The sequence below is a fragment of the Vulpes lagopus genome, chromosome 12 (genome assembly GCF_018345385.1).
Source record: "Vulpes lagopus strain Blue_001 chromosome 12, ASM1834538v1, whole genome shotgun sequence".
Classification (NCBI taxonomy): domain Eukaryota; kingdom Metazoa; phylum Chordata; class Mammalia; order Carnivora; family Canidae; genus Vulpes; species Vulpes lagopus.
In genome coordinates this window covers 11041908-11067197 of record NC_054835.1, presented here as the reverse complement: position 1 = coordinate 11067197, position 25290 = coordinate 11041908, and the positions used below count along the sequence as shown (strand labels likewise).

The following is a 25290-nucleotide window of genomic DNA, read 5'->3' as shown; positions in this document are numbered from 1 at the left end:
TCACAGAAAAGAGGCCTGCAAGGCCAACCTCAGAGCGAGTTCCTCTCGCCGGCGCAAGCTGGGCAATCCAATTCCGGAGGGATCCAAGCAGAACACGTTTGGCTATCTTTGTTTTCCTGTCGCCTGCCGAAATGAAAGCCAAATGCGTCCCTTAATGGGCAGCACACACCAGATTATTGCACTCCCGCCTGAGCGCGTGGACCTCCTTATTAGCCCTCCCTGCTGTGCTGCAGATATTGAGGGAAAATAAAACCAAAGCACCAGAGAGCTTCCCAAACAAGAGGGCAACGAGAAGCCTCTCCCCTGCTCTGAACCAAAGCAGACCCACCTTCCCTGGGAGGACGGTGATGCAGGAGCCAGGAGGCCCCTTGCCAGCCGGGTACGCACCCAAGTGTCAAAACCCTTCCCAGACAAGTGGCCTCATGGTCAACCGTTCTCTGGCGGGGGGGAGCTGGCTCTGAGTGACGACCCCTCCCACCGGGTCCCCAATTCCAGCCCCTCATGGAGCTGGCCGGGTACACACCCTGGAGAACCCCTGCTCCACTCTGGGGGATGCCCACAAAGCCCCGACCATGGGGAAGCAGCAGTCACCCACAGGGCAGGGCCCAGGCCCACTCGGACAGCCTCACGTCCTTCTCCCATGAAGCCAATGTGCTCCGTGAGGCCCACGGCCAGAAGCCCAGCCTGGACATGGGGACCCCCCCCCACCTCCCCTCTCTGAGCCTTGGTCTCCTTCTCTGTCAGATAGGGTGATACCCACGGCAGCCACCACCAGGGGCGAGCCGCGTCCCCCGCACCAGGGAGCACACTCAACCTTTAGGCCGATCAGCTCTGCTGACCTTAACACGACCCGCGAAGCACGGATGGGATCCCCATTTGACAGATGAGGAGGCTGAGGCTTGAGGAAGTTATTTACCAAGTGCAAGGGGGTTGAAAGGCAGCCCCAAAAAGACATGTCTGGGTCCTGACCTTTAGAATCTGTGAATGCAATCTTACTCGGAAAAGTCTAAGCAGATGTGATTCAGGATCTCGGGGTGAGATCATCCTGGGTTGGCGTGGCCCTAAACTCCACGGCAAGTGTCCTTTATAAAACACACGGCAGAGTCCCAGGAAGAAGAGGCGAGGCCTTGTGAGGGCAGAGCAGGGATGGGAGGGATGCTGCCCCAAGCCAAGGAACACCTGGGCCCCCGGGAGCTGTGAGAGGCCCTCCCCTCTCCAGACCCTCCCCAGAGCCTCCGGAGGGACCCTCGGGAGCTGTGAGAGGCCCAGACCCTCTCCAGACCCTCCCCAGAGCCTCCGGAGGGAGCATGGCCCACACAACACCTTGGTCTTGGGGCTGTGGCCTCCGGAGCTGGCAAGCATGAATTTCTGTTGGTGTGGTCATTTATCACGGCAGCCCTTGTACCCTGACCACTTGCTCCATGACCTGAACACAACATGTGAGGCACCCACAGGCCCTTGGCAAAGGTCTGCAGAATGCACGGATGGATGGATGGACAGATAACTTGGGTTTTGACGAGAACCTGAGGCTAGAGTCCCGTGGCCCGCAGGCCCCCCCATGGCCCCGCTAAGCTGGGAGCCCCTGCATCCTGCACCTGCCATACTGGGGCCCACACAGGGCTCTGGGCAGCCTGAACCCTACCTTCCTGCCTCCTCCTGAACATCATAGTGCCTGGTCCAGCTCCAGACACCCCTGCATCGAAGCATGGGGCTCAGACAAACCCAGCCAGTGTTCACGCAGAAAGATTTGGGTCCAAAGCTGACCCTTCCCCTTGCCACACCCTCCCCGGGACGCCCGCCCCCGTGACCCCAGCTCCAGGCTGAGTGCACGTCTAAACTCTCCAGACCCCCCATCCAGTGGCTACGGGAGGATGCCCAGTCCGAGCCCCCCTGCCCTCTGTGAAGGCCACCCTCTCACCCCGGGGCTGCAGCCCACCTGGGGGCAGCTAAGACCCCACATACATACATACTTGCACAATACGGCCTGATCATGCAGGTGACCTCCCATGTGTGGCAACCCAATGCCTTACACATGGCCTCCTTGAGGCCCCATCACCTTAGGGACACCAAAGGACACAAAACATCCCCCTCCACCAGGCCCGGAGTATAGCAGAAAGCATCCCTCAAAGCAGCACATGGATGGTTGTGGGGAACCCCCTGCTCGGTGGACACCCATCATGGCAAGAAGGGTAAAGTTCCTGTTCAGTTGTCATTCCACAGCTCCTGGGAATTTCTAAGGGAGGGGGGAGGCCCCAGGATGCGGCGTCCCCCCAGGACACACACACACACACACACACACACACACACACACACACACACGGCTAACATCCATCAGTCCACCCATCCCCACATGCACGCATGCACGGTCGAGGCTGCTGAATGTGCTCTGTCACCATGGGGGTCGGGGGTGACCCGCCAGTCAGCAAGGAAGGCCCCTTGATGGACAGCATCCATGCAGCACCCAAATGGGGGAGAGGCCTTGGCAGGTGCCAAGGTGCCTCTTGCTCTGCAGGTGCCACCCCTCCCCGGACATTAGCAAGGGCCCAACATGCCCAGAGCAGGAGCAGCACATAGGAGGTGCCCAGTGAAACCAGAAGGTGGCCCCAGAAGGCTACAGGGGGAGAGGGGACTCATTCCCTGCACGGAAACAGGTCAGGCTGTGACAGCAGCTGAGAGCCTACTGTGCCCAACTTGCTCACTCCACAGCTTCGCTGAGCCAGACGGGCTGCTGTGTGGGGCACACGAGGGGGTGTGTGTGCTCAACACGTCTGTGTCGTTATGATTAACGCTCAGCATAAACACGTCTGCAGGTGGACAAGGACTCAGGGAAATGTGTTGTTTTATTTTTAAGATTTAATTATTTATTTGAGAGAGAGGGTGAGCGCACAAGCAGGGGAGGGGCAGGGAGAGAGGGAGAAGCAGGCTCCCCATTCAGCAGGGAGCCCCACACAGGACTCGACCCCAGGACCCCAGGATCATAACCTGAGCTGAAGGCAGACGCTCTGCCAACAGAGCCACCCAGGTGCCCCGCTGGGAAACGTTTTTTGAAGTCCGAGCAGGTGGAGAATGAGAGGCACACACGCTTTCGGTTTTTAAATGCTCTTCGCGTTCACGAGCCTGCCGTCTGTGAACCATAAACCAAGTTTGCTTGGTGAGGAGAGAGGAAAGCACTTCCCCCTCCTGCTGCCCCGATGCTCGAGAACCCAGAGGGCTCGTCAGCCCTGGATTCGGGGACCAAGGACATCTCCCAGGCTCGGTCCGCAGGGCAGATGGCAGCTCCGTGGATGAGGGAGGGCGCGAGGAGGCCCCACTTCCCTGAATCCCAGTCCGTAGAGCCTTCAACCTGTCAGGACCCCCGGTCCCTCCGGGGGCTTCACTCATCCACGCCCCAAACGTCCAATGGCGCAGGTGGGAGGGACCCCACGGGGAGTCACCCGTCTGTGAAGCAGCCAGGGAGAGGGTCCAACCCCGATGCCAACACCAGGCGCCTCTCTCCTCCCCCCAAACCAGCCTCCCTCGCCCGAGAAACACCCGATACGTGTGAAATCTCAGCTGTGCCTTCTGAAGTTACTTCTCTTCCATTTTGTTCCCACGCAGGCTGCTGCCCACCCACAGACTAGCCAAGGGCTCGGAGAGGCGGCCTGACCTCAGGGGGTAACTGCAGCCTCTGCCCTCTGGGGAAGTGCATACAGGTGCTCTTCTGAATCAGGAACTCGCATCCCCTGCCCCCTCTTGCTCACCCTGCAGGCAGTGAGGGCAGAGGGCACTGGTCGTGCACCTAGCTTGGTGCAGAGCTCGCTGGGGACCACGGACAAGTGTCTGCCCTCTGTAAGCCTTGGTTTCCCTGTTTGGTGAGCCTGACTGCAGTCCCTGGGGCCCAGGGAGGCAGACCTCGGGGAGAGGGGGAGGGGAGGAGCTCTGCAGCCTGGACACGGGCTCCAGAAAGACCCCCCCACACACCCACCAGGGGATCACTGCTGACCAAAGGGAAAGCAGGCCTGGGCAAGGACTCCAGCGGAAAGCAGTCCAGCAGCTCCTGAAAACCCTGACAGTAGAACCACCACTCGACTAGCAATCCCACCTCCGATCTTCATCCAAAACACAGAAGGCAGCAGTTCAGAGGTGTTTGCACAGCCATGGCCACGATCCATCCATCAGCGGGTGATGGGCAGACAAAACGGTGTCCAGTCACATCACGGAATATTATTCAGCCTTAAAAAGGAAGGAAATCCTGACACACACCGTGAGCTGGATAGGCATGGAGGACGGGGCAAAGTGCCGCGGGAGGCACACCCCAGGCCCAGGAAAGGCCAAGCGGCAGACACTGCGGCTGGACAGAGGGGCGCACAGGGGTCATCTGGCGGGTGCACTTTCAGTTTTGCAAGATGATTGAGATGTGGAGTCGGAGGGAGGGGATAGCCAGCCGCACGACAGTGTGAATGCAGCCAACGGTGCTCACCTGTGCCCTAACTCCATCGACCCCAGCTCTTCATTTCACCTCCATAAAAAAACTGCTGGGGGATCCCTGGGTGGCTTAGCAGTTTAGCGCCTGCCTTTGACCCAGGGCGAGATCCTGGAGTCCTGGGATCGAGTCCCACATCAGGCTCCCAGCATGAAGGCTGCTTCTCCCTCCTCCTGTGTCTCTGCCTCTCTCTCTCTCTCTCTCTCTCTCTCTCTCTCTCTATCATAAATAAATAAATCTTTAAAAAAAAAAAACTGCTGGGAAAAAAAAAAAACTGCTGGCTCGTCAGGACCCCCACCCAATCCCGCATGGGACACCCCCCCCCCATGCCATGGTCATTAGATGCATCTCAGGGCCCCCCGGTCCCTCGCGTCCCCAGCCACACAGGAGGGTCTCCAGCTGCCTCAGAGCAGCAAAACCAGCCTCTGACAGATATTGTGGGGTCTGGGGACCTCAACGTCACAATGACATGGGCGTTCCCGGGGTGGGAGTCCACGAACTTTCCTAAATCGTCTCTTCTTTTTTGCAGTAATCGGGCATTACTTTTAGGATTTCTTAAAAAGACACCTCCACCCTCGGCTGGCTTCAGGAGAAGAGCGTCCTGTGAATGTGTTAAAAACCCAGCCAGCACAGCCTGTTTCTGAGGATGTGGCCTTTCCCAGCTTTTCTCCACCGGCTCTTCTCCACTGGAGAAGCTGCACTTTCTGGAAATTCCAGCCGCTCAGAGCCAGAGCGCCAGCCCCAGGGCAGAGCACCGAGGAGGCATGGGCAGCAGGGGGGCGCGGGGCCCACTGTCTGCCAGGAACAGCTGGGCTCTCTCCCCTGAACCGGGGTCAGGAATGTTCACAGCTGCAGACTCACCCTCCAGCTGCAGACTCACCCTCCGCCCCCAGAGGGGCGGTGGGGTGGGAGCCAAGCAGGGGAGGGAAGCTGTGGCCCAGGGGGCAGGGGGGCAAGGGGGGATGGGGGGACAGGGCAGGCACGCCTCCAGCCAGCCCACAAACGGGAAAGCTGAGCCAGAACTGGCATTTCAATGCAGGAGGCCAAGCTCCAGCCAGGGCCCCACCTGCTCAGGGTCCCCGGGAGGGCAGGCTGCAGACGGGGCGGCTCACGGCACTTGGCACTTGGGGCCCTGGAGCCTCCTGGGCTGGGATGACCGGCACCAGCCACCTCACCAAGTGGGGAAATTGAGGCCTCCGCCCACCCTGCCCCCCCCCCCCCATCCAGGCCAGTTGCCTGCAGGTCCCATCTGACTGTAATGGAGGGAAAGGTGCCTGGGATATGGCTCCCGGGATCAAACTTTGCTCTTGGTCTTTGCCCCTGAAAAAAGAATGGCTTCTCCTACATAAGTGGGGGCCTGGAAGAAAAGAAAAACCCACATGAGCTTCAGCCCTCAAGCACCACTTAGCATGTGAGGACTTTCTGCCGTCCAGCCTTTTGAAGCTCTAGTTTTTGTTATTACAAAATTGAGCGCTGCGAACAGCGTACAAGCCTGGGCCTGGCTTTCTTCCCTGGCAGCAAGACACCCAGTGGCAGCCCGAGCCGGACGTCCAGGAGCCTCCCCAGGCCTGGCCCTGACGCTGGGCATTCAGCTGTTACCAGTTTCACCATCATATCTACACGATGGCAGACGGCTCTGCCCTCACAGGCCACTCCCACAACGGAGCCAAAGGTTCCATGTCGGCTGCAGAGTGACAGGACAGTCACCACCCAACAGCCCTCGGCAGAGACGGGCTCCACCACGTGAGAGCAGCAGGCGAATGAGGGCCCTGGGCAGCCCCAAGCACAGTCCCCACCTGCACAGGTGTGCTCACTAATCACTCACCCCTTCATCACCCCAAAGGCTGCCAGGCCCTACTTGGTGCCAGGCACGAGAGCACCCAAAGGACGGCACAGCCTTTGGCCCCTCCCCCCATGGGAAGAGACAGTTACACCCAGGCTCCCAGGCTGGGCCTGCAAGGTGCCTGCCCACCCTGGTGCTATTTTCGAGAGAAGGGGGATGGCTGAGGGAAGTGAGAGTGCAGCGGAGCGGCTCAGGGTGGGGAGGACTGCGTGGCCCACCAGCTGCAAACCACAGGGCGGCCCTGCGCAGGCCGGAGTACGGGGACCCAAAGGTAAGCCCCAGAGGTGAGAAGGGTCTGCTGGAGACACACAGGGCAGAGAGGACGAGATGGAGGCAGAGATGGGATCGGGGGTTCTCAAGCCACGGGACGCATGGGGCCACCAAATGCAGGGGCGAGGTGTCCCCTCGATGGCGGGGAGGGACCATGCCCTGCAGCCTCTGAGGCAGCACAGCCCCCACCAACACCTGCATTTGGGGCCTCTGTTCAGAACTGTGACAGCTTCCGGTGCTGTCAGGTCTCCAGTCCAGGGCACGTTGGCAGGGCCGCCTCAGGACCCGCATGCATGGGGAGAGCTGGGCAAACCTGGCACCCCAGCCCCTGGGCCCACACCTGCAGGCACCTCTTCTCGAGGGACACTGCTCACTGCTCCACCATCACAGGAGGAATCAGGCACACATGTAAATCAGCTTTGTGACACCAAACCCACCAAGAAGAACACCCTGTTGCTACCCCTCCCAGGCCCAGGCTGAACCGAGAAAGTTCTGGCCCGTAGGGGATTTCATCATCTGGCCGCTAAAATGCTAACCACGAGAGACCAAGGCTTACTTCCCGCCTCCCGGGTCCCTGGAGAGGCCTCCACCTCCCAGCACAGGCCAGGGCAGCCCAGGGGCTAGGGACAAGCAGCCGCTCACCTGGGAGGCTCGCTCGGGGAGCTTCACCTCAAATCCTATCTCCAGGATGGCACTGCCAACAGCTTCCTTGAGCCAGGAAACGAGGCACAGCTGAGAGGAAGGGGAAGCTAAGTGCCTTCGCTTTCCTCCTCTCCAGAATTTGGCAGACACCGACAGACACAGAGCAGGGAGGTGCCCTCCGCGAGGGCCAGGCTCTCTCCTCTCCCCAGACAGCTTACTGCGTGGGGCCTGCTGCCGGCCCAGGCCTGTGGCACCCTGTGCATCTGACTACAACACCCTCTGTTCAGTGAAGGAGCCGTGGCCCAGGAAGGAGGCATTTTGGATTCTGAGACACGGGAATGTCTGAATCCAGATCCAGGTCCAGACTCAGGGTCCCAGACTCTGAAAAGGGGTCCTGGCCCAGAGAGGAGGGGTCCAGGTCCAGGGCAACACGGGGTAGCTGCAGCTCCCTCACGGTGGCATTGAGCCAAGCCCCCACCTTGCCAGGCCAGACGATGAAACGCATCCCTTCCCCCAGGGCCAGGGCCAGCTGAGCAGGAGCAGAGCTGGGAGCACAGGACAGGGGAGGTCATGAGGACAGTGCTTGAGCCTAGGCGGAGGGGTGCAAGGAGGTGGAGGCAGGAGGCAGGAGGAGGGGAGTGGTCACAGGGCTGAGTCCAAGGGGCTCTGAGGCTGACCGCAGATGCTTGCCCCAGGGGAGGTGTGCAGAAGGTGCGCAACACCGCCCACACCCCAGCAGACATTACTAATCTGTGGGAGCAGAGTGTGCCCCTTCCACTGCCCACCCCCTGGCAGACATCACTAGTCTGTGGGAGCAGAGTGCACCCCCTCCAACACCCACCCCCGGCAGACATCACTAGTCTGTGGGAGCAGAGTGCACCCCCTCCAACACCCACCCCCGGCAGACATCACTAATCTGTGGGAGCAGAGTGCGCCCCCTCCACCGCCCAGGTCCTGGCAGACATCACTAATCCACATGGCATGGCCGCTGAGCAGCCACACCCAGCAGCCCTCCCTGTCCTTCTCAAGCCAGCTTTTCGGGCAGGCCAAGCCAAGAACCAAATCTGGAACCCTCCAAGGAGGGCCACGAGTCAGTCTGTGCCTGAAAAGCCAAGGGCAGCGGAGGGGAAATGAGGAGTCCAGCTCCCCTGGTATCTGAAACCCCACCAAAGGTCTAGAACCCCCTCCCCACTCCTGGCCACAGAGCCAAAGGGCTGGCTTGAGAGGAAATCAGCCAGGAAGGCATGGTGAGGCCTGGCTAGCTGACCTCTGGTTCCCACAAAATGCACAGGCTTCAGGGTGCATTTCTGTGTCCGATCCCCATGCTGGCCAGTCTGCAGAACTTGTCAGCCAGCAGCTCCACGCTCTTTAAGAAACAAGGTCCAATCACGACAAGGTGCTTGGGGAACAGCCACTGAAAGCCATCCAGGAGTAACACGCACAGATCGATGATGAGTCTGAAGGAGCACAGAAGGGCAGCCTCGGGTCCTCGGCGGTGGCTGTCCCTTGCTCAGCATCCACCCCTAAGCCTAGAATAGGAAAGGGGTACCCCCTCAAGGACACCTCACCCACCCTGGCTCCTTGACCCCCAGCCTCCTGACACCCCGGTCCTGGGACACCCCTCTTAATAGCCCTCAGCCACCCGTGTCCCCACTCAGGTGCCCTCAGGAAAGCCAAAAGACGCAGCAAAATATGCCAGCCCAGTGCCAGAGGGTGGGGGACGCAGGCAGCCCTAAGTGGGGACCCCCACCTCATCTGTGCCCTCAGCTCCCCTGTCTGCCCCTTAGGGGCTCCAGGAGGCAGAGACTCCAGAACTTATGGCTGGACACAGAGAGAGGGCTGAAAAAAAAGGAACCATCCTGGTCGCCTCCCAGGGCTCGGGGGCTGGGTATTGAGTGGCTCCATCCCCCATTCTCACCATCCTCACAGGTGGCTGGGCTGCCCGGGGCAGGGGGTACAGGTTGGGGTGGCCCCATCTCTCATCTCTGTCCAGGAACCAGCAGGACAGGCCACCACCCTGACCCTGCAAGGCTCCTGGGAACTACAACCCCACTGTCCCCATGATGATTTTATTAACAGGCAGGAAACTGAGAAGCCCGTCTGGGATGAGTGCTGCTAAGTCAATTAAATCCTCGAACGGTTTTCTAGAAATCATTGTTTGTGATTGTTTAGTCTCAACTTTGTGTACTGAAAACCCCTTCTCAGTGTCAAGATCACGGGGCAGGGTGGACTCATGGGCACCTTCCCATCACCTGAGGATCTTCCTCGTGGGTTCATGCCACCAATCTCAGTTCTGAACAGCGAATCGTGCAGACCACAGGGTCTGACATGTCATTCCTCGCAAGGCCAACACTGATTTCAGAGCTGTCAGACCGTGAAGAAAGGATTTACCTTGGAAAGTATGGAATAGTGTGTGGGGAAAGCCACGCGGGGCAGATGCAGCAGTAACAAAAGCAGGCTCCTGGATGGTAAATAAGGTGAGTCCCCAGTCCCCAGCTCTGTGGGGACACTCAGGTACATGCACAGTGTCCTCTGGGTGGCAAACAGACCAGGAAGCCTTAAATATGTAAGTACGTATGAGTGTATCTGGTCCCATCCACACCAGGGCCGCAGAGAGCAAAAAATGCTCAGGGACAGCATCCTGAATGAGAGAGCCTTCTCCTAGCACTGGTGACCTGGTGGCTCTCAGAGGTGGAGGAAGGGGAGAGGCACAGGGAACCCACCCTGGGTCTCTGATTCCCACAGTGTCCCACAGTGGTCCCCCAACCTCTGCCAGCCCTGGGTGCAGTCCTAGGGTGTGCCCCGCCCGAGCTTGGGCCTGGAGAACGAGACACCAGGCAGCCGTGAGGCTCACGTGCGGCCCCCGAATCTCAGCAAATGCTCCTCGCTGCTAAATCGACGAGGCTGGCACATTACCCTCCCCAGAACCCCCTGCAAGGTTGTTTCCTGATTAAAGCTTTACTGAATCAATAGCAATAAAGTAGCCCCCAAGAAATTGATCGAAGGCAGGGCCCTTTTCAAGAAAAACCACTCTTTCCACATGCAAAAACCACTTTAAAAATAACACACACAACTATTTTGGGTTTTGCAGCAGTCTTACTGGGTGTCTGCAAAGGCCACCGTGTTACCTGAAGATGAATCACACAGGCAGGGATCTAGGCTCCCCCGGGGAGCTAGATTCCAACGTGCCGGCCCCACGCGGCCCCACGCTCCTGAGTAACGAGAGCACCTGTTTACAATCTGGACACACGGGGCGCCTGTGAAGGCAAAGCTGCCCTCATGCTCGAGAACGTCATTACCAGGGACGCAGAGTCGGGAATGCAGTCCCAGGCTTCTGGAAGATGTCTCACTGTGGCCGGGGCCCTGGCCCCACAAAAGCCCACAGAGTTTGGCCCACTGAGGCTGGGGGTGAGGGGGGCAGCCGTCACCCCCCAAGTCCAGCCTGGACACTGATGTGTGGTCAGCCACACAGAGGCCGGAAAAAGAGCAGGAAGCTCGGAGCCAGACAGAAAACACAACGGGGCGGGGCTGAAACGTCCCGCAACTCCGGTCAGGGCAGATTCCGGACAGACCGCTGGGAGAGCCGGGCCTTCCCTGGGCAGCAGCCAACGGCAGACCTTGAGCCCCAAGGGCGAATCCGGACGAGCCCCACCAGCTCCCCTACTGCCCAAGCCCTACATCAGGGCACCCTCCTTATCACCCCAGGTCGGGGCCAGCCCTACACCCTGCAGCCCAGAGCTGTCCCTTCCCCCATGCTGCCCCCTGCCCTCCCTGCAGGCCTTATGGGTTTTCCTGCCGGGGTGACCGCATCCGCCTCCTCCCCATCCTCAGCCTCAGCCTCCTGGACTGCCGACTGCAGCCTCCAATCCAGTCCCAGCACCATGACCAAGGAGAACCTTCTGAAGCCAAATCCAGGACATCGTGTTCTCTCCAAGCCCCTCTGCGACTTCCCGGCACCCCAGGACAAGGCCACTCACCCATCTGACCCCTACAGCGCTGCCTCCCTGCAGCCCAGAGGGCTGTGGCTCTGAGTCCCTCCAACCTCCCTGCCTCCAGAGGTGACCACTGCTCCCCCCACAGCCCCCTAGACTCTGAGCCCCTGGGAATTGCTGCCGGGCCTCACCCATCTTTCCCTGACCCTGAGGGCCAACTGACCAGAGGCAGTAGGTGCTCAACCAACGTCCCCTGGGAGCCAGCAGGTCCAGATGAGCTGCAGGAGCCATGGGAAGAGCCCCCCCGGTGAAAGGCCCAGGAGGGGACCTGACGGGCGGCAGAGCAGGGCAGCACCCTCCTCCAGGGTCTGGCTGCCAGGAAGACCAGCAGCCCCATCACAGAAAGGCCTGGGGCCCCATCATACCACACGGTGGCCCCTGTGGAAACCAGTGCCTGCCGGTCCCCAAAGTGCACTTTACGTCCAATGTCAGCATCCAAAGTAAAGGGGGAGGAGACCAACTCTCGGGCCCCAGGGCCTCCAGGGAGCCAGGCCCAGGACCCCGGGGCCCTCACCTGCTCATACAGCAGCACAGGGGAGCCAATTTCACAGGGGAGCCAATCGGCTGCAGGCAGGGTGGGTGCAGGGGCCACCGAGAAGCGTGTCCAGGGGTGCCAGTGGCCACATCCACACGGGGCGGGCAGAGCACGGGCCCAGCCTGGCTCCCGACCCCCACAACCGCCCTTCCGCAGCTGAAGGAGGAAACACGGCCAGGGCAGCCTGGGTGACAGGTCCCTCAGGCACGTGCAGGCTGCAAAGGCGGGGTCTCCTGCTCTGAGCCGCACCCAGCCAGGCTGGGCCCGCAGGTCAATGTCCTCAGGGACCCGGTGGGGCAGGTACAGACGCTGGGGCCTCCCGCGCCCTGTGCCCACACAGTGGTCCCGGTGCGGCTGCGGCCTGTGCTCCTGCAGCAAACACACCGCTTCCCCAGCACCTTGTAATCTGCAGCTCTGCTCCCCCCCGAGCCTCACTGACTAACAGATGTTCCATTTAAGCAGCTAAATTACCACAAAATACACCCAAAGAGATGGCAAGCCAATTTCTCCCCAGGTTTATTTGCATGAGGAGGGAGTAACATGTGAAAATCCTGTCTTCTCTTTTTTAAGAAAAAAAAATTTACTACACACGCCAGTTAGGGAAAAAAGAGAGAGTGGATGCCAGCACGTAAATCGCTGAGGGAGGGTGCAGATGGCGCACACAGGAGCCCACGGGCGCCATGTGGCACAGGATGCTGGGGCACAGGTGGTCCAGCAGCCTTGGGTTTGAGTCCCGCTTCCATCCCCTACCACGAACTTGGACCAGCCCCCTGAGCCTCAGCCTCCACGGCTCTCGGACGGCTACTCCTGACCCCCTACTCCCCGGGGCTGTCCTTTCCTGGGGCTAGGACTGCCAACCACCTCCAGAACTGTGACGAATCACCATCACCGAGGCATCACTCGGCAGCCCAGGAGTGGCCCAGACCAGGCACTGCACAGCAGGTGACAGGATGACCCCATCGTGCCCAAGGAATGCCCGCAGGGGCTGAGCACTCTGGGTGGATCCCTGGCCCACCACCCAGAGGCAGTCCAGGCATCAGCCTGCATGTCCCCGGAGCCACCAGATGGCAAAGCAGCAGAAGGGCCAGGGACTGAGGCCACTCCACTGCAGGACACAATCGCCACCAACTGGAGGCCCAGGCAGGAGGGAGGGCATGGGACAGGGACCCCACAGCTGGTCCAGAGTGTGGGCCCTGGCATGAACAGAACCAGGTGTTGAACAGCCACCTACGCCTGGATCCTCTCTCCTCGCCAAGAGGCAGCCAGGGCTCCCCCAAAAAAGACTGGGCGGACAGAACTCCAGAGGCCTCAGCCACGTCCAGGAGAGCGGACACCAGCCCCAAACACACCCCTGGAGGCGGATGGCATCACCCAGATGTCTCTGGGCTGCAGACAGGCACGGACAAGGAGCCTCTGGCCGGACAGCACAGGTGGCAGACCGCACTCGGCCTCCTGACCCCAAAGTCCACTCGGATCGTTCACACATGCACCTAGTGCCAGAAACGAATCCCAGGAATGCGGCCATGCTACTGGACCCACTGCAGAGCCAAAGCAGACATGAGCAGGTGCATACACAACTGCTGCCTGCAGAAGGTGAGGTTTATGGCTTGGATTTACTAATTCAGTTATTCACTCCCAGACGAGGCATCTGTCCTCCACAGCCCGCCCCTCAGCTCCTGCTGATGAAACCATCGGGAAGCCCACTGCCCCCATAAGTGATGCTCAGCTGGGAACATGAGCGGGAGGGGGGCGGCAGGGAAGGCTCCAGAACACGGCAGCCAATGTCAGGAAACCAATTCTCCCGAAGACCCAGAGAAAACCCATGTCCTCACTGAAAGCCAAGGCCGCCTCTGAGTGTGCCTCCCAGACACAATTGAGGCTCGAGAGCCACTGGTCTCCTGAAAGGTATGGAGAAAACGCCCTCCGTTACTAAGTGGCAGCGGGCGCAGGACTTGCCAACCAGCGCACAGACTCCCTCATCAGATGTAGGGCGGCCTCCCGCAAGGGAGATCCTGCACACAGGCACACCGATCCTGCGCCCCTGCAACAGACACCTAGACCGCGGGAGGCTTTCCTTGTTCGAGGGGGTGGGAGGGTCTTCAGATGCCCCAGGAGCCTTCCTCCCATCCACCTTGGAGACACCTAGAAATGATGGTCCCATTTTACAGGGTGGGCAACTGAGACCCAATCCCCCATGTGCTCCCTGGACCCATCTCCCTTCATCACCCCCCACCCCGAAGCAGGATCACGGAGGTGGGCAGGAGGGGGCTGTGCTCTCCTGACACAGCCAAGCTCTCCTGGGCCACTCTGCTTAAGCCACCACGTGAAGAGCCTGGAGCAAAAGCGGCCATTCCCCGGGCTCCTCACCCCTAGAGATGGAAGGAAGTCTCAAAGAATCCCAGGTGGCCTTGCTCAGGGCACCCAGCCTCTCGGCCTCCAGACCCTGGCGTGCTGAGTCCTGGGGCAGTCCTGGGCCCCATGGACCCAGGGCAAGAAGGGGCCCGAGAAACGTGCCACAGGGAAGGCCACGCGGGGCACAGGGAGCCAGCACCTTTAGGGGCCCAAATGTTCATGAGGTCAAGATGATATTTAAATATAGACTATTAGTATCCTGGTCTTTACATCAACCTAGGCCTACAATAGGACCTTTAACTTCTCTTTAAAAAGAGAGAGGGGCACCTGGGGGGCTCAGTGGTTGAGCATCTGCCTTTGGCTCAGGGCATGATCCCGGGGTCCTGGGATCGAGTCCCACATCAGGCGCCCTACATGAAGCCTGCTTCTCCCTCTGCCTGTGTTTCTGACTCTCTCATGAATAAATAAATAAAATCTTAAAAAAAAAAAAAAAAAAAAAAAGGAGGAGGGAGGCCACAGGCAAAGGCGTGCAGGGCCCCGGAGAGTCACATGGTGGCCCCAAGGCCCCCACCACAGCCAGTGCGGGTTCCAGGCTCTCACCTGCCACACACCTGCTTACATTTCTCACATGGTTCCCCTCCTAGCCCCGCAAGGGTCTGCGGTCAGAGACACATAACAAAATTTATGATCAGTGACTCTGTCCGTTCGCCGCTGTGCAACCACCGGCAGGATCTGAATCCTGAGCTTGGCAATGACCCCAAACACAAAGCCATTCCCCTGAGCAGCTGCTCTCGGATCCGTCCCCCAGCCCACCTTCTGTCCGGGTTGGACGTGCACATAAACAGAATCACAGGAACCTGGCCCTCTGGTGTCTGGCTTCCCTCGTGGGACACAATGTCTGAGGCTCAAACACGTTGTGACGTGTGTCAGTGGGGGCTCAGTCCTCTCAGTGGCCAGACAGGCCCCACCTTTACCTGTTCGTCCCTGGGGAAGGATGCTGTGTTTTATCCCCACCCTACTAGGGGGGAGGGACACAGAGACCCCACAATGCCCTGAGCCCTCGTGCCCTGACTATGCCCCACACCTCAAGGGAGGGGGAGCCCAGCCCCTTCCGCACCCAGGAACACAGAGGCCCGCGGAGGGCAGCAGAGCAGCAAGTTCTGGGGAGCCCGGTCATACCCCACTGCCCTACCTCCATCCAGCCTGCTTCCTTCGAGTTCTGGGGTGAAAACAAAACCAAATGGCTCAGTGTGGGTTCTTGGGTGAAGCCCATCATGTGTAGAGGAAAACAGTCAGATCCCTCACTGAAATGACTGCTAGGGACTTGGTCTCCTGTCCCCACAGCCAGATGAGCCGGGGGCTGTGGGAGGGGGGCACAGACGCCCATCTCTGGGGGTGGACGGGTAGTGGGAGGAGCTGAGGAGCCGGGGAGGGAGGGTCTCAGGATGTGGCTGCCATGAGCAAGAAGGACCAGAAACTTCTGCCACCATGGGGCCCTGACACAGCATATGAACAAACTGTAAAGCTTCCCTAGGCGTCCTGTGCGCCCGGGACACACGGTGACGGCCCCAGGAACCAGACACCCACTTATCCAGTCAAATGCTGGGACGGTCCGTGCTCCAGCCATGACCAATGCCATCAGGGCACCTCCCCATTCCTGGGGAGCCACAGAGGTCCCAGCACACAGCCCGCCACCCCCAGGGGCCAAAGCTCACGGGAGCACCGCCATGAGCCACAGCCTGTCCCTAGGGGAGGACAAGCCACAGAAGCCTGAGAAAGGCCTGGGTAGGCGAGGCCAGCCTCTCAGCGCTGTGGGGAGGCGGTTTAGGCCTTGCACCTCTGCAGAGGCCCCCTCTCCCCAGGGCCACCAGTCTCCGCATGCTCAGTACAGTGCGTGCACCACCCTCCCTTGGCAGCATCCCACATCTAGGGGCCAACAATGACAATCGAGCAAATATGACAATCAAGTGAACATCGGTACAAACTGGAAACGTCTGGCCCAGGGAAAGGCAGGTGAGTGCGCTCAGGAAGGGGACGAGGCAGGGGCAGGGCTGGAGTGGGGCAGAGAAAGGCGCAGGGGCAGGGGCAGGCAGACGCCCGAAACCCCCACCTGCCTACTGCACAGGGCCTCCTGGTGACGCCCTGGGGCACTCACCCCGCCAACTTCCACATGCCAGGGACACACCTATCCTGCTGCAGCAGAGCCACAAGCGTGTCTTAAGGTCTCCCGATGGCAGGACACAGGCAGGCACCCCCTCCCCACACAGATAGCGGCATGGCCTGGGGAGGGGTGGCAGTGGGGGGCCCCCCAGTCCTGTAAAGATGTGGAGGTCGAAGAGCCCAGTGGACAGAACGGGAGGACAGGCGGCAGGCCCTCAACCGAGACCAGGCTGCCTATGAGGCCAAGAGCTCAAAACACAACAAACCAACAGAAGTGTTCCTGGTCTCAAGTTCAGGGTGACTCGGAGCAGACAAGCAGACGTGTTGAAAATAATTATTTTCATCCTTACGTAACTGTACAGAGAATAGTGAGGGAGGCGGCACCTCACTCGGGTGCTAGCACCCCGGGTCCCATGGGCAGTCCAAGCACCAGGACTCAGCCCCCTCTCCCCCAGGGGGGCCATGCGGTTGTGGTGCTTGTTTATCTTTTGGGTCAGAAACCACAACAGTCACAGCAGCTTCAAGATGCTGGCAGGAAGCCCCCTGAGAGCACAGAGGTTCAAGGGGGCCCCTCCGGGCAGCCATGGGGCTCGTCCTGGCTAAGCAGGGCAGAGCAGGGCTTATCCAGGCAGCAGACGGGGACCAGTCTCCCCCAAGTGGGGGGGGGGAGGTGAGGGGGAGGCTCCCGAGCATTGTAGGGGGTGCGCAGGTGCTGGAGTGTCCACTCCCAGGCATCAGACTTCTTGCCCAGGAGTGTTTAGGGGCACGTGTTAGGAGAGGGGCATTCACGGGGCAAAGCCAAAGCCCCAGGCTTCAAAAAGCTAAAACACCCAGCAAGGGTGCCCGAGGAGACACCACCACCCACCCCATGGTGGAGAGAGGGGACACTGTCCACTGAGCACACATCACCTCGTGGCATCCAGACATCCCGGCAGAGAGCTGTGGGTCCCCTCTGTCCGGAGCCAAACCCCATGAGGTCACTGCTAGAAAGCCCCACTGTCCAAAAGCCCAAGAGGCCAGACACAGGGTGAGAGAATGGGTCCCCGGGCAGGGTCTGCACCAAGATGGCCAAGGTCACCAGGAGAGGGAGGGGCTGGGTGCTATCCTTGGCCAAGAGTCCTCCATCTTTCTGCATATCACCCAGCCACCACCCAGCCACCACCTGCCTCTGGGGCTGAAGGGTAAATGAAGAGTGGGAGGGGGCTTGCAGGCCAGGGCAGGAGGGAGGGTCCAATCCAGGGCCCAGGCCACCCACCCTCTCCTAGCCACCATGTGGTTCTGCTACAGCTGGGCAACCAGAGGCGAGGTGGGGCCAGCCAGCCGGCCGGGAAAGGCAGCTGCCCCAGCCAGCAGGAGCAAGCCAGGCACCCGGCCTGGGGAGGGGCACCATGTTCTCCAGACCTACAGGGCCAGGTGCAAGGCAGGGACAGTGTCAGGCCCTTGTCTTCCCACCAAATCTTACCGCAGCCTGCAAGGTGGCCCCGGGCACCCCCTTCACAGACTGAGGCTCAGGAAGGCCTGTGACCCCACCCCCACAAACACTCCCATTGCAACCGAGGGGCCAATGGCAAGGGATCCTTCCGATGACATTCCAGGCAGCTCATCTCGCTCAGCAAAGGTCTGCACCCTTCCAGGCGCCAAGGGGCTCAGCCCTAGTGGCCCCTGCTGCCCCCCTACAATGGGGGAGCTGAGGGCAGGGCTTGCCACAACCCCCGCATGGATGAGCTGAGGTCACGGCCCTAAGCACTTAGCACCATTTCTGGTACAAGGTGCACGGTAGAAAGAGCTCTGTCCTTGCTGAGCACTGCCTGTTAGGAGTCCGCACCAAGAGCCCTGGATACAAATGGTGACATGATGGCAAACTGAGAGGGCAGGACCCCAGGGCCCCCTCACAGGCCCCAGGACAGGCCCCCGAGCCCTGACCTGCCCACTGTCTGGCTTTGACAGGCTACAAGCTAGGGAAGGTCTCCACCTTTTAAAACAGTTGGAGGAAAAAAAAAATCAAAAAAATATTTCATGACACATGAAAATGATATGAAATTCAAATTTAATTCTCCATAAAGTTTACTGGCACACAGCCACACTTACTCATTTGCAGATCGTCCTCCGCGGCTTTCACACCAGGAGGGCAGAGTTGAATAGTTACGACAGAGACTGTCTGGCCCACAAGCCCTAAAATATTTACCGTCTGGCCCTCGACACAAGAGAAGTGCCAACCCCCTGCTCTGGAAGTGGGGTGCTGGTGGTCGGCTGGGGCGCTGGGGGGAAGAGCGGTGGAAGTGAGGGGCAGTCAGGAGGGAGATCCACCTGGCAGGGCCTCAGCCACCAGGCTGCTGGGCTCAGGTCTGGGTCTCTGCCTAAACCCAGGCCCCACCACACCCACCCCACCAGCACTGCCTGTCCCAGACATCCCTCCCCTCAAAGTCACAAAGCCACAGACACAGGCATGGCCTGGGCACAGGGCCAGGAGGAAGGGGCTGGAGGGCATCGTGCTTCTGACTGCCCAGAGCAGAACCCACTGCAGTTCTGGGAAGGAAGACAGAGTCCCTTCTCCAGGGAGGGGACACCCTTGGCCACCCTATCCTCGTGCAAGAAAGAGCTCAAACGAGGCAGTGGGATGGGGGCTCACCGTGGCCACACTCCTGGTCAGGCCTCCAGCAAAGCTGCCGCCCACACACTTGGCCCCAGGCCCAGCAGAGCCCCCCCATTCTCAGCACTGAGACACCCATTTCCAAGGTCCAGGTCGGGACCCTGGTCCCGGGACCAGGTCCTCCCTCCCTCCCCACCAAATGCACAGCACACTGCCAGGTTCCTACCCAGCCCACCAACGCCAGAGCCAGATCGGCGGAATCTGTGTGCCCCGCACAAACAGCCCACGGTCCACCAGTTCCAAACGGTGCCTTCCTGTGACCTAGGCAGATGAGCCCACAGGTCTCACCTGAGGATTCCCCACCCAAACCTCAGGACCCCACTCACTCCCCTCCCAGCCAGTCAGGCCAGTGCTAAAGAGGGGACCCCCAGCCCCCAGGGTGCAGCCACTGCTACCCACTCAGAGCCATAACCCCTGCCACATGGGAAAGCCAATGTTGGGGAAATCCACATTTCTGCACTTGTCATTACCACCCCCCTCAGGAGCCCTTTCCAGGAGTTTTCATGATCGACTTCCCATACGAAGTTTCAATACCACGGATGTACTATGGATCTGTTTCCTACTCTATGTGCCTCTGTGCTTTATACATAAAAAGGACATGATTGCTTCACCTCCAAAGACCTGATTTCCACCACCCGGGGGCCACATCACCGCCCCCTGAGAAGACAAGGGTTAAATAAAATGTATTCTTAAAATTAATGTCCTGTGTTTCTGCTTTTTCAATATGATCACCATAACTTCTGAAATAAAAAACAGAGCTCACCTTTTTCTATTTGGCAGCACTTATACAGATAGAAAACAAAGGCAAACGTAAACATGTCCAGGCACGTGTGTGCACACAGTACATCCATCCACACCCGTGGGTGCGCACAGACACATGCATACACCGCCAGCTCCCACCACCGAGAGCACCTGGGAGCAAGGACACCCTACAGCAGTGTGCACACCAGCACCCAGATCTTGGCTTCTAAATACCCGTCTCCATAATGGAACAGAGCTCCTCGGAGACATGGCTGACTCGAGCTCAGACAAAGAAGCATACGTGCCAGGAAGGAGGGTAGTGCTCAGAAAAATGCTGAGAACATGAGGCGTCTGAGTGGCTCAGTCAGTTAAATGTCTGACTCCTGATTTCGGCTCAGGTCACGATCTCAGGGCCCAACACAGGGCTCTACGCTCAGCAAGGAGTCTGCTTGTCCCTCTCCCTCTGCTCCTCCTCCTCTCTCTCTCTCAAATAAATAAGTAAAATCATTTTAAAAGAAATAATTAGGGCAGCTGGGGTGCCTCAGTGGTTTAGCGCCGCCTTCAGCCCAAGGTGTGATCCTGGAGTCCCAGGATCAAGTCCCGCATCAGGCTCCCTGCATGGAGCCTGCTTCTCCCTCTGCCTGTGTCTCTGCCTCTCTGTGTCTCAAATAAATAAATAAACAAACAAACAAACAAACTTAAAAAAAATAAAAGAAATAATTAAAAAAATAAAACAGGAAGCCATAATCCTAACTGGCAGAAAGAGAAGAAGGAAAAACCAGAGGTGCATCTTGTCCCAAGTCCCTTCACAAGGAGAGCTCTGAACTACGGAGGACAGAGTGCCACTGCGGAGAGGACCAGCAGGCCCTGCCTAGGAGGTCAGCATCTCCACAACCAGATAAAGCCAAGCCATCTGCCACCTGCAGGATAGGACAGGACAGGACAGGAGGAGGCGGCATCGTGGCTGGTTCCCCCACAGGCGCACGACCCAAGTCCAGTCCCAAGAGGACGCAACTGGGACAGTCTGCAACAAAAGGCTCCTGGAACCTACAGGGCACTGAGGTCATGAAAGGCAAGGGAAGGGAGCAGCGCCCCTGCAGACGGCGGATTGGAGAGGAAGAGCGCAGGCCGCACCCCCAGGTTCCCCTCCTCCTGAACCAGCATTTCCAGGGACACCTGTTGGGGCGTGAATGGGTCACACGCAGGGACAGAACTGAGAGGCTGAGCTGTGCTCGAGAATACCCTCGCTTGTGGGTGATGCGCTGACAGGTTCGGAGTGAGGGCACCAAACTTCCCACTCAGCTCTGCTGGGGTGAGGAGAGGTATGTGTACACTCAGAGCTCTGCCGAGAGTCCAAGATACTTTCAAAATTCAAAAAAGACAAGAAGAGGCTTCCTGTGGGCTGCCCGCTGCCCTGGCATCACACACCTCAGCCTCAGGGCCCAGTCCCAGGCCACCTGCGTTCTCGGGACCCCCGGACACCTGCAGACCCTTGCAGGCCTCTTCTGCGGACCTGGGCATCTGGGCCACACTGCCGCACCCTCACTCACCTAGAAGCATCACAAGAGCAGGAGAGGGCCCAGGCAGCCCCCAGCCTGCCAGAAAGCCTGCCTCGGAAGGAAGGAACACGGCAGTGAAGGCGCAAAGGGACAAAGGGATGCCAGGCTTCTCGGGACCCGAGATGGTGTCCTGAACAGCTTCAGCCCAGTCCCCCTCCAGACTGAGCAGCAAGCGTGTGGCCCCCACGTGCTGGGTGGAGTGAAAGCACGGAAAGCACAGGGTGAGGGTCACACCCCTGGTACACCGGGGGCCACGGCCCGGCTCGCCCCGCCGCAGGACAAGAGAGTGCAATCAGAGGAGGCTTCCTAGAGGAGGGGCCTCTAGACTAACTGATGCTGACGGACAGCAAAGGTACAGAATGGGAAGTGAGGGGCCTGAGGCAGGGATGGGAGTAACCCCAGTGCGCCCTGGGTGCCAGGGTTCCCGATCTGTTCTCCAGGGAGGAGGCCGGCCAGAGTGGTGCGGGCAAGAGGCAGGGCGGGTGGTAGCCTACAGGTTTCAACTGCAGACCGAAAGCAAGAGCTGCCTGCTGGCATCAGCAGCCTCGGGCCCTCCACACCAGAGCCACCCCCGATGCACGTGATCACTTATTAGGATCAGCAGATTGTGGCCATACCTAATTAGCTTAATTAAACCCAAGGTGGCTTCCAGGCATTTTGGATTTAAAAAAAAATTATAGCACGGCCTGCCAGCTCCAGGAGGGCAGGACAAAGGGGCTGCTTGGCTCTCTTCTGTGAACACCTCTGAGATTCCGGCTCTGTACACAGCAGGTACTCCATAAGTGCACAGGTCCTTATGCTCCTTTGGGGCCAATAACCCAGCCGAGGTCAACTCAGAGGGGAGGGACATCCCAAACACTATCCTCTGAAAACAGTATGTCACGGTGAGAAGCCAGCGTGGCCTTCTGGACCGAGGGGCCCACGTGGAGGCCTCTGAGCCAGTCAGGCCTCTGGCACTCCAGGACCGCACGGGGATGGGAAGGCCCTGCAGGCAAAGTAGCCAGACCCCCACAGAAAGCAGGCACACACACCCCCATGCCCCACGCACCCCGTAGAAGCAGGCACGCGGCAGGAGCAGCCGAGAAGTAGGCCAGAGCATGGGTCCGAAAGTCAGTCGGAAAAGGTCTGCAGAATGCAATCAGTCTCAGCAACCCCACACGGGGACCCTAAGCTTGGGAGTTTTGCCTCTTCCAATCTGTGCGACCCGGAGCAAATCACTCCATCTCTCTGAGCTTTAACTGCCTCATCTATAAAATGGGAGTGACATAACCTCACCAGGACCGTACCTCTCCCAGGTCAGGGCCGGGAAGAAAGGGAAGCTTCCACTTCCCTTGGGATCCAAGCACCGTGAACCAACAGATCATCTTCCCCACTGCAGCTTTAGGGACTATAAGCTTCTCAAAGAGCAAAGAGCAGCCACAGAGACAGCCCCTTGCCCAAGCTCCGCACCCAAACCCTGCACAGCTACACTTGGCAATAATTGTTTCTTCAACCTTGAAAAATACAGATGGAGCCAACGTGCTGCACCCCGACCCAACGAATGCAGCTTCACAGAGCACCTGCAGCCATCGCTGTGCCACAAGAGACATACAAAGATGGGGTGACCCATCCCGCCCCTCAAAAGATGACCAGTGGGCTGAGGTCAGGGAGACCAGACCAAGAGCCAAGAGCGTGGTATCTGCCAGCGTCCAGATGACCATCCTAAAATCACCAACGTCAACTCTGCAATGCTCCCAGAACATTCTTTGCCTTAACCTCATGGAATCCTCGCAAGGTGGCCATGAGGCGCCTATTACTCCTGTTCCCATTAAATATGTGGGGGCACTGAGGCCCCAAAGGTAGTCACCTACCTGGTGACAGTGCCAGGTTTCAATCAGCACGAGTCCACGAAGACACACAGACACTGGCCCATCCCGTTCTCCTTCGCACCGAGTCCCCCTTAACACCCCTTCACCCAGGCTGGGGCACAGGGGGCTCAAGGGACCGTCTGGTGTCAGTGTTGCTACGCTCCCCATGGCTCCCGGGACCCCAGGATGTGTCTGCCTTTCCGGCACAGGGGCTGAGTGAGCCAAGCCACCTGCCACAGCCAGAGTGCCCCCTCTGCCCCCACCCTGGCCAATCACAGCTGGAAAAGGGCAGTTCCAGGACCCAGAGGCCAGCCAGACCCAGCCACCCACCCCAGGCTGGGTCCTGTGCCCCAGCCTCCCTGCCAATCAGCCAGGGAGCGTGCCAGGAGCCGGCGAGCCTGGGCAGCCCCTGTGGTTCACAGCCAAAGGCAGACACTCTCAGCCCTGGCCAGCTCTGCCCTCAGCGGCCCTTCCTGCCCTCAGGTTCTCCAGCCCAGCCCCTCGAGGAGGGGACAGAGGTGAGGAATGGACACCTGGCCCCAGGGGCTCAGGCTTACTTGGCACAAGAGAGCCTAAGGACAGTGCCGGCTTCAGGGGAGCCCCGAGACCGCACGCCTGCATCCCCCGGGCTCCCTCGCTAGGCTCCTGGGCTCTTCTGCCCTCTACCCTCTCAGGGCTCCTCTTTGTCAGCAGCCACCCCCCTTCCTCCCTGGAGGAGGGGATGCCCCGTCTCCTTGGAAACACAGCCACAGCCAAAGGGCAGAGGCCACGCAGCCCAGCCTGGAAAAGCCGTGACTCACTCCATCCGTCCTGTCCTTCTCCCCGGCCCGTTTTCCGATGTCACACGGGAATGGCCTTGTCCACGCGGACCTGCCGTGGGCCAGGGGGAAGGGGCTGCAGGGCCCCCAGGCGGGGGGTGGATCCCGGACGGCGCTGGCCGGGCCCAGGCTGGCCCCCGGGGGCCCTGAGTGCCGGGCCCGTTCGATGGGGCTGGGGTGGGCGCTCCGTGGCTGCGGGCGGGCAGGACCCGAGCTTCGTCCTCCTCAGTCTCAGCCGAGTTCCCTTTGAGGGGCCAGGAGAGCAGCTCCCGCCGGCGCCCGCGGGCATTTTCCTGCCGGTCGGCGGTCGGCGGCCACACGCGCTTGGCCACGACAAAGGCCACACTCGAGGGCGCCCCGCTCACAGCAAGGCGGGCGGCCCCGGGCCGGAGGGGGCGCCGCAGCCCCCGCGCCCCGCGCCCCGCGCCCCGCGCCCCGCGCCCCGCGCCCCGACCCCCCGGCCGCGCCCAGCTCCGAGCCGCCGCCAGGCGCGACGCCCGACGAGGCCCCGGGGGGTCGGGGGGGTCGGCGGGGGCGCAGGCCGGGGGGTCGGGGCTTCCCCGCGGCGCGCGCCCCCGGCTCGGGGGACTTGGGTGGAGGCGCCGCCCCGGGCGCCCCCCCGCCCGCCCCCCCGCCCGCGCCCCCGCCCCCGCCCGCGCCCGGACCCCCACCTGGGACATCTGCGGCCGGAAGTTGATGTCCTTGAGGTCGATGGAGCCGGGGGAGAGGTTGTGCAGCAGCTGGCACAGGAGGACGCCGTCGCGCAGCGCCTGCGCCAGGTCGAAGACCACCGCCGAGGGCCACACCACCCGGTGGGTGGGCGGCAGGACCTTGCAGTCCACCAGCCAGCGCCCGCACTGCCGCCACTGCTCCATGGCGCCCGCTCAGCGCAGCGCGCGGGCCGGAGTGCGGCGGCCGCGGGGCATCCCGCCCGCGCGCGGGGTCGGGGCCGGGGCCGGGCCGGGCCGGGGTCCCCGCTGCGCCCCCGCGCCTGCTCCGCCTCCCGCTCCGGCTCCGGCTCCGGCTCCGGCTCCGGCTCCGGCTCCGCGCCCACGTGCGGCCGCGGGGAGGGCGCCCACGGCGCGGGACCCCCTCACGCCCCCGGGCGGCCCCGGGCCCCGCGCGCTCCCCGCCGCCCGCCGCCGCAGCGCCCCGCTCCCCGCCCCTCCGGGCTCCGCATGCTGCGCCCGGGGCGCCCCGGGGCCGCCGCCGCTCCGGCCCCGCCCGAGACAAAGGGCCGGCGGGTCGCTCGCTCGCTCGCTCGCTCGCGCGTCCGGGGCCTGGGGCCGCCCGCGCCGCCGCCGCTTTGTTCGGGCCACGGGCCGCGGGCCACGGGCTACGCGCTCGGCGCCCGCTCAGGACGCGGCGGCTCCGGGCGGCTCCGGGCGGCTCTGGGCGCGGGGCGCGGGGGCGCGGGGG

At 60.8% G+C, this 25290-nt stretch overlaps 1 protein-coding gene across 2 annotated transcripts in view; it reads right to left on the bottom strand.

Moving 5' to 3' along the window:
- The window catches only part of VAV2 (vav guanine nucleotide exchange factor 2), a 161362-nt gene extending 136382 nt beyond the window's left edge, over nucleotides 1–24980 (bottom strand). For both annotated transcript variants that reach the window (XM_041724562.1, XM_041724563.1), the window contains exon 1: nucleotides 24543–24980. In XM_041724562.1, the coding sequence (XP_041580496.1) occupies nucleotides 24543–24746 (204 nt within the window). In that variant the 5' untranslated portion in view covers nucleotides 24747–24980. The remainder of the gene's footprint in view (nucleotides 1–24542) is intronic.
- Nucleotides 24981–25290: the final 310 nt, after the last annotated feature.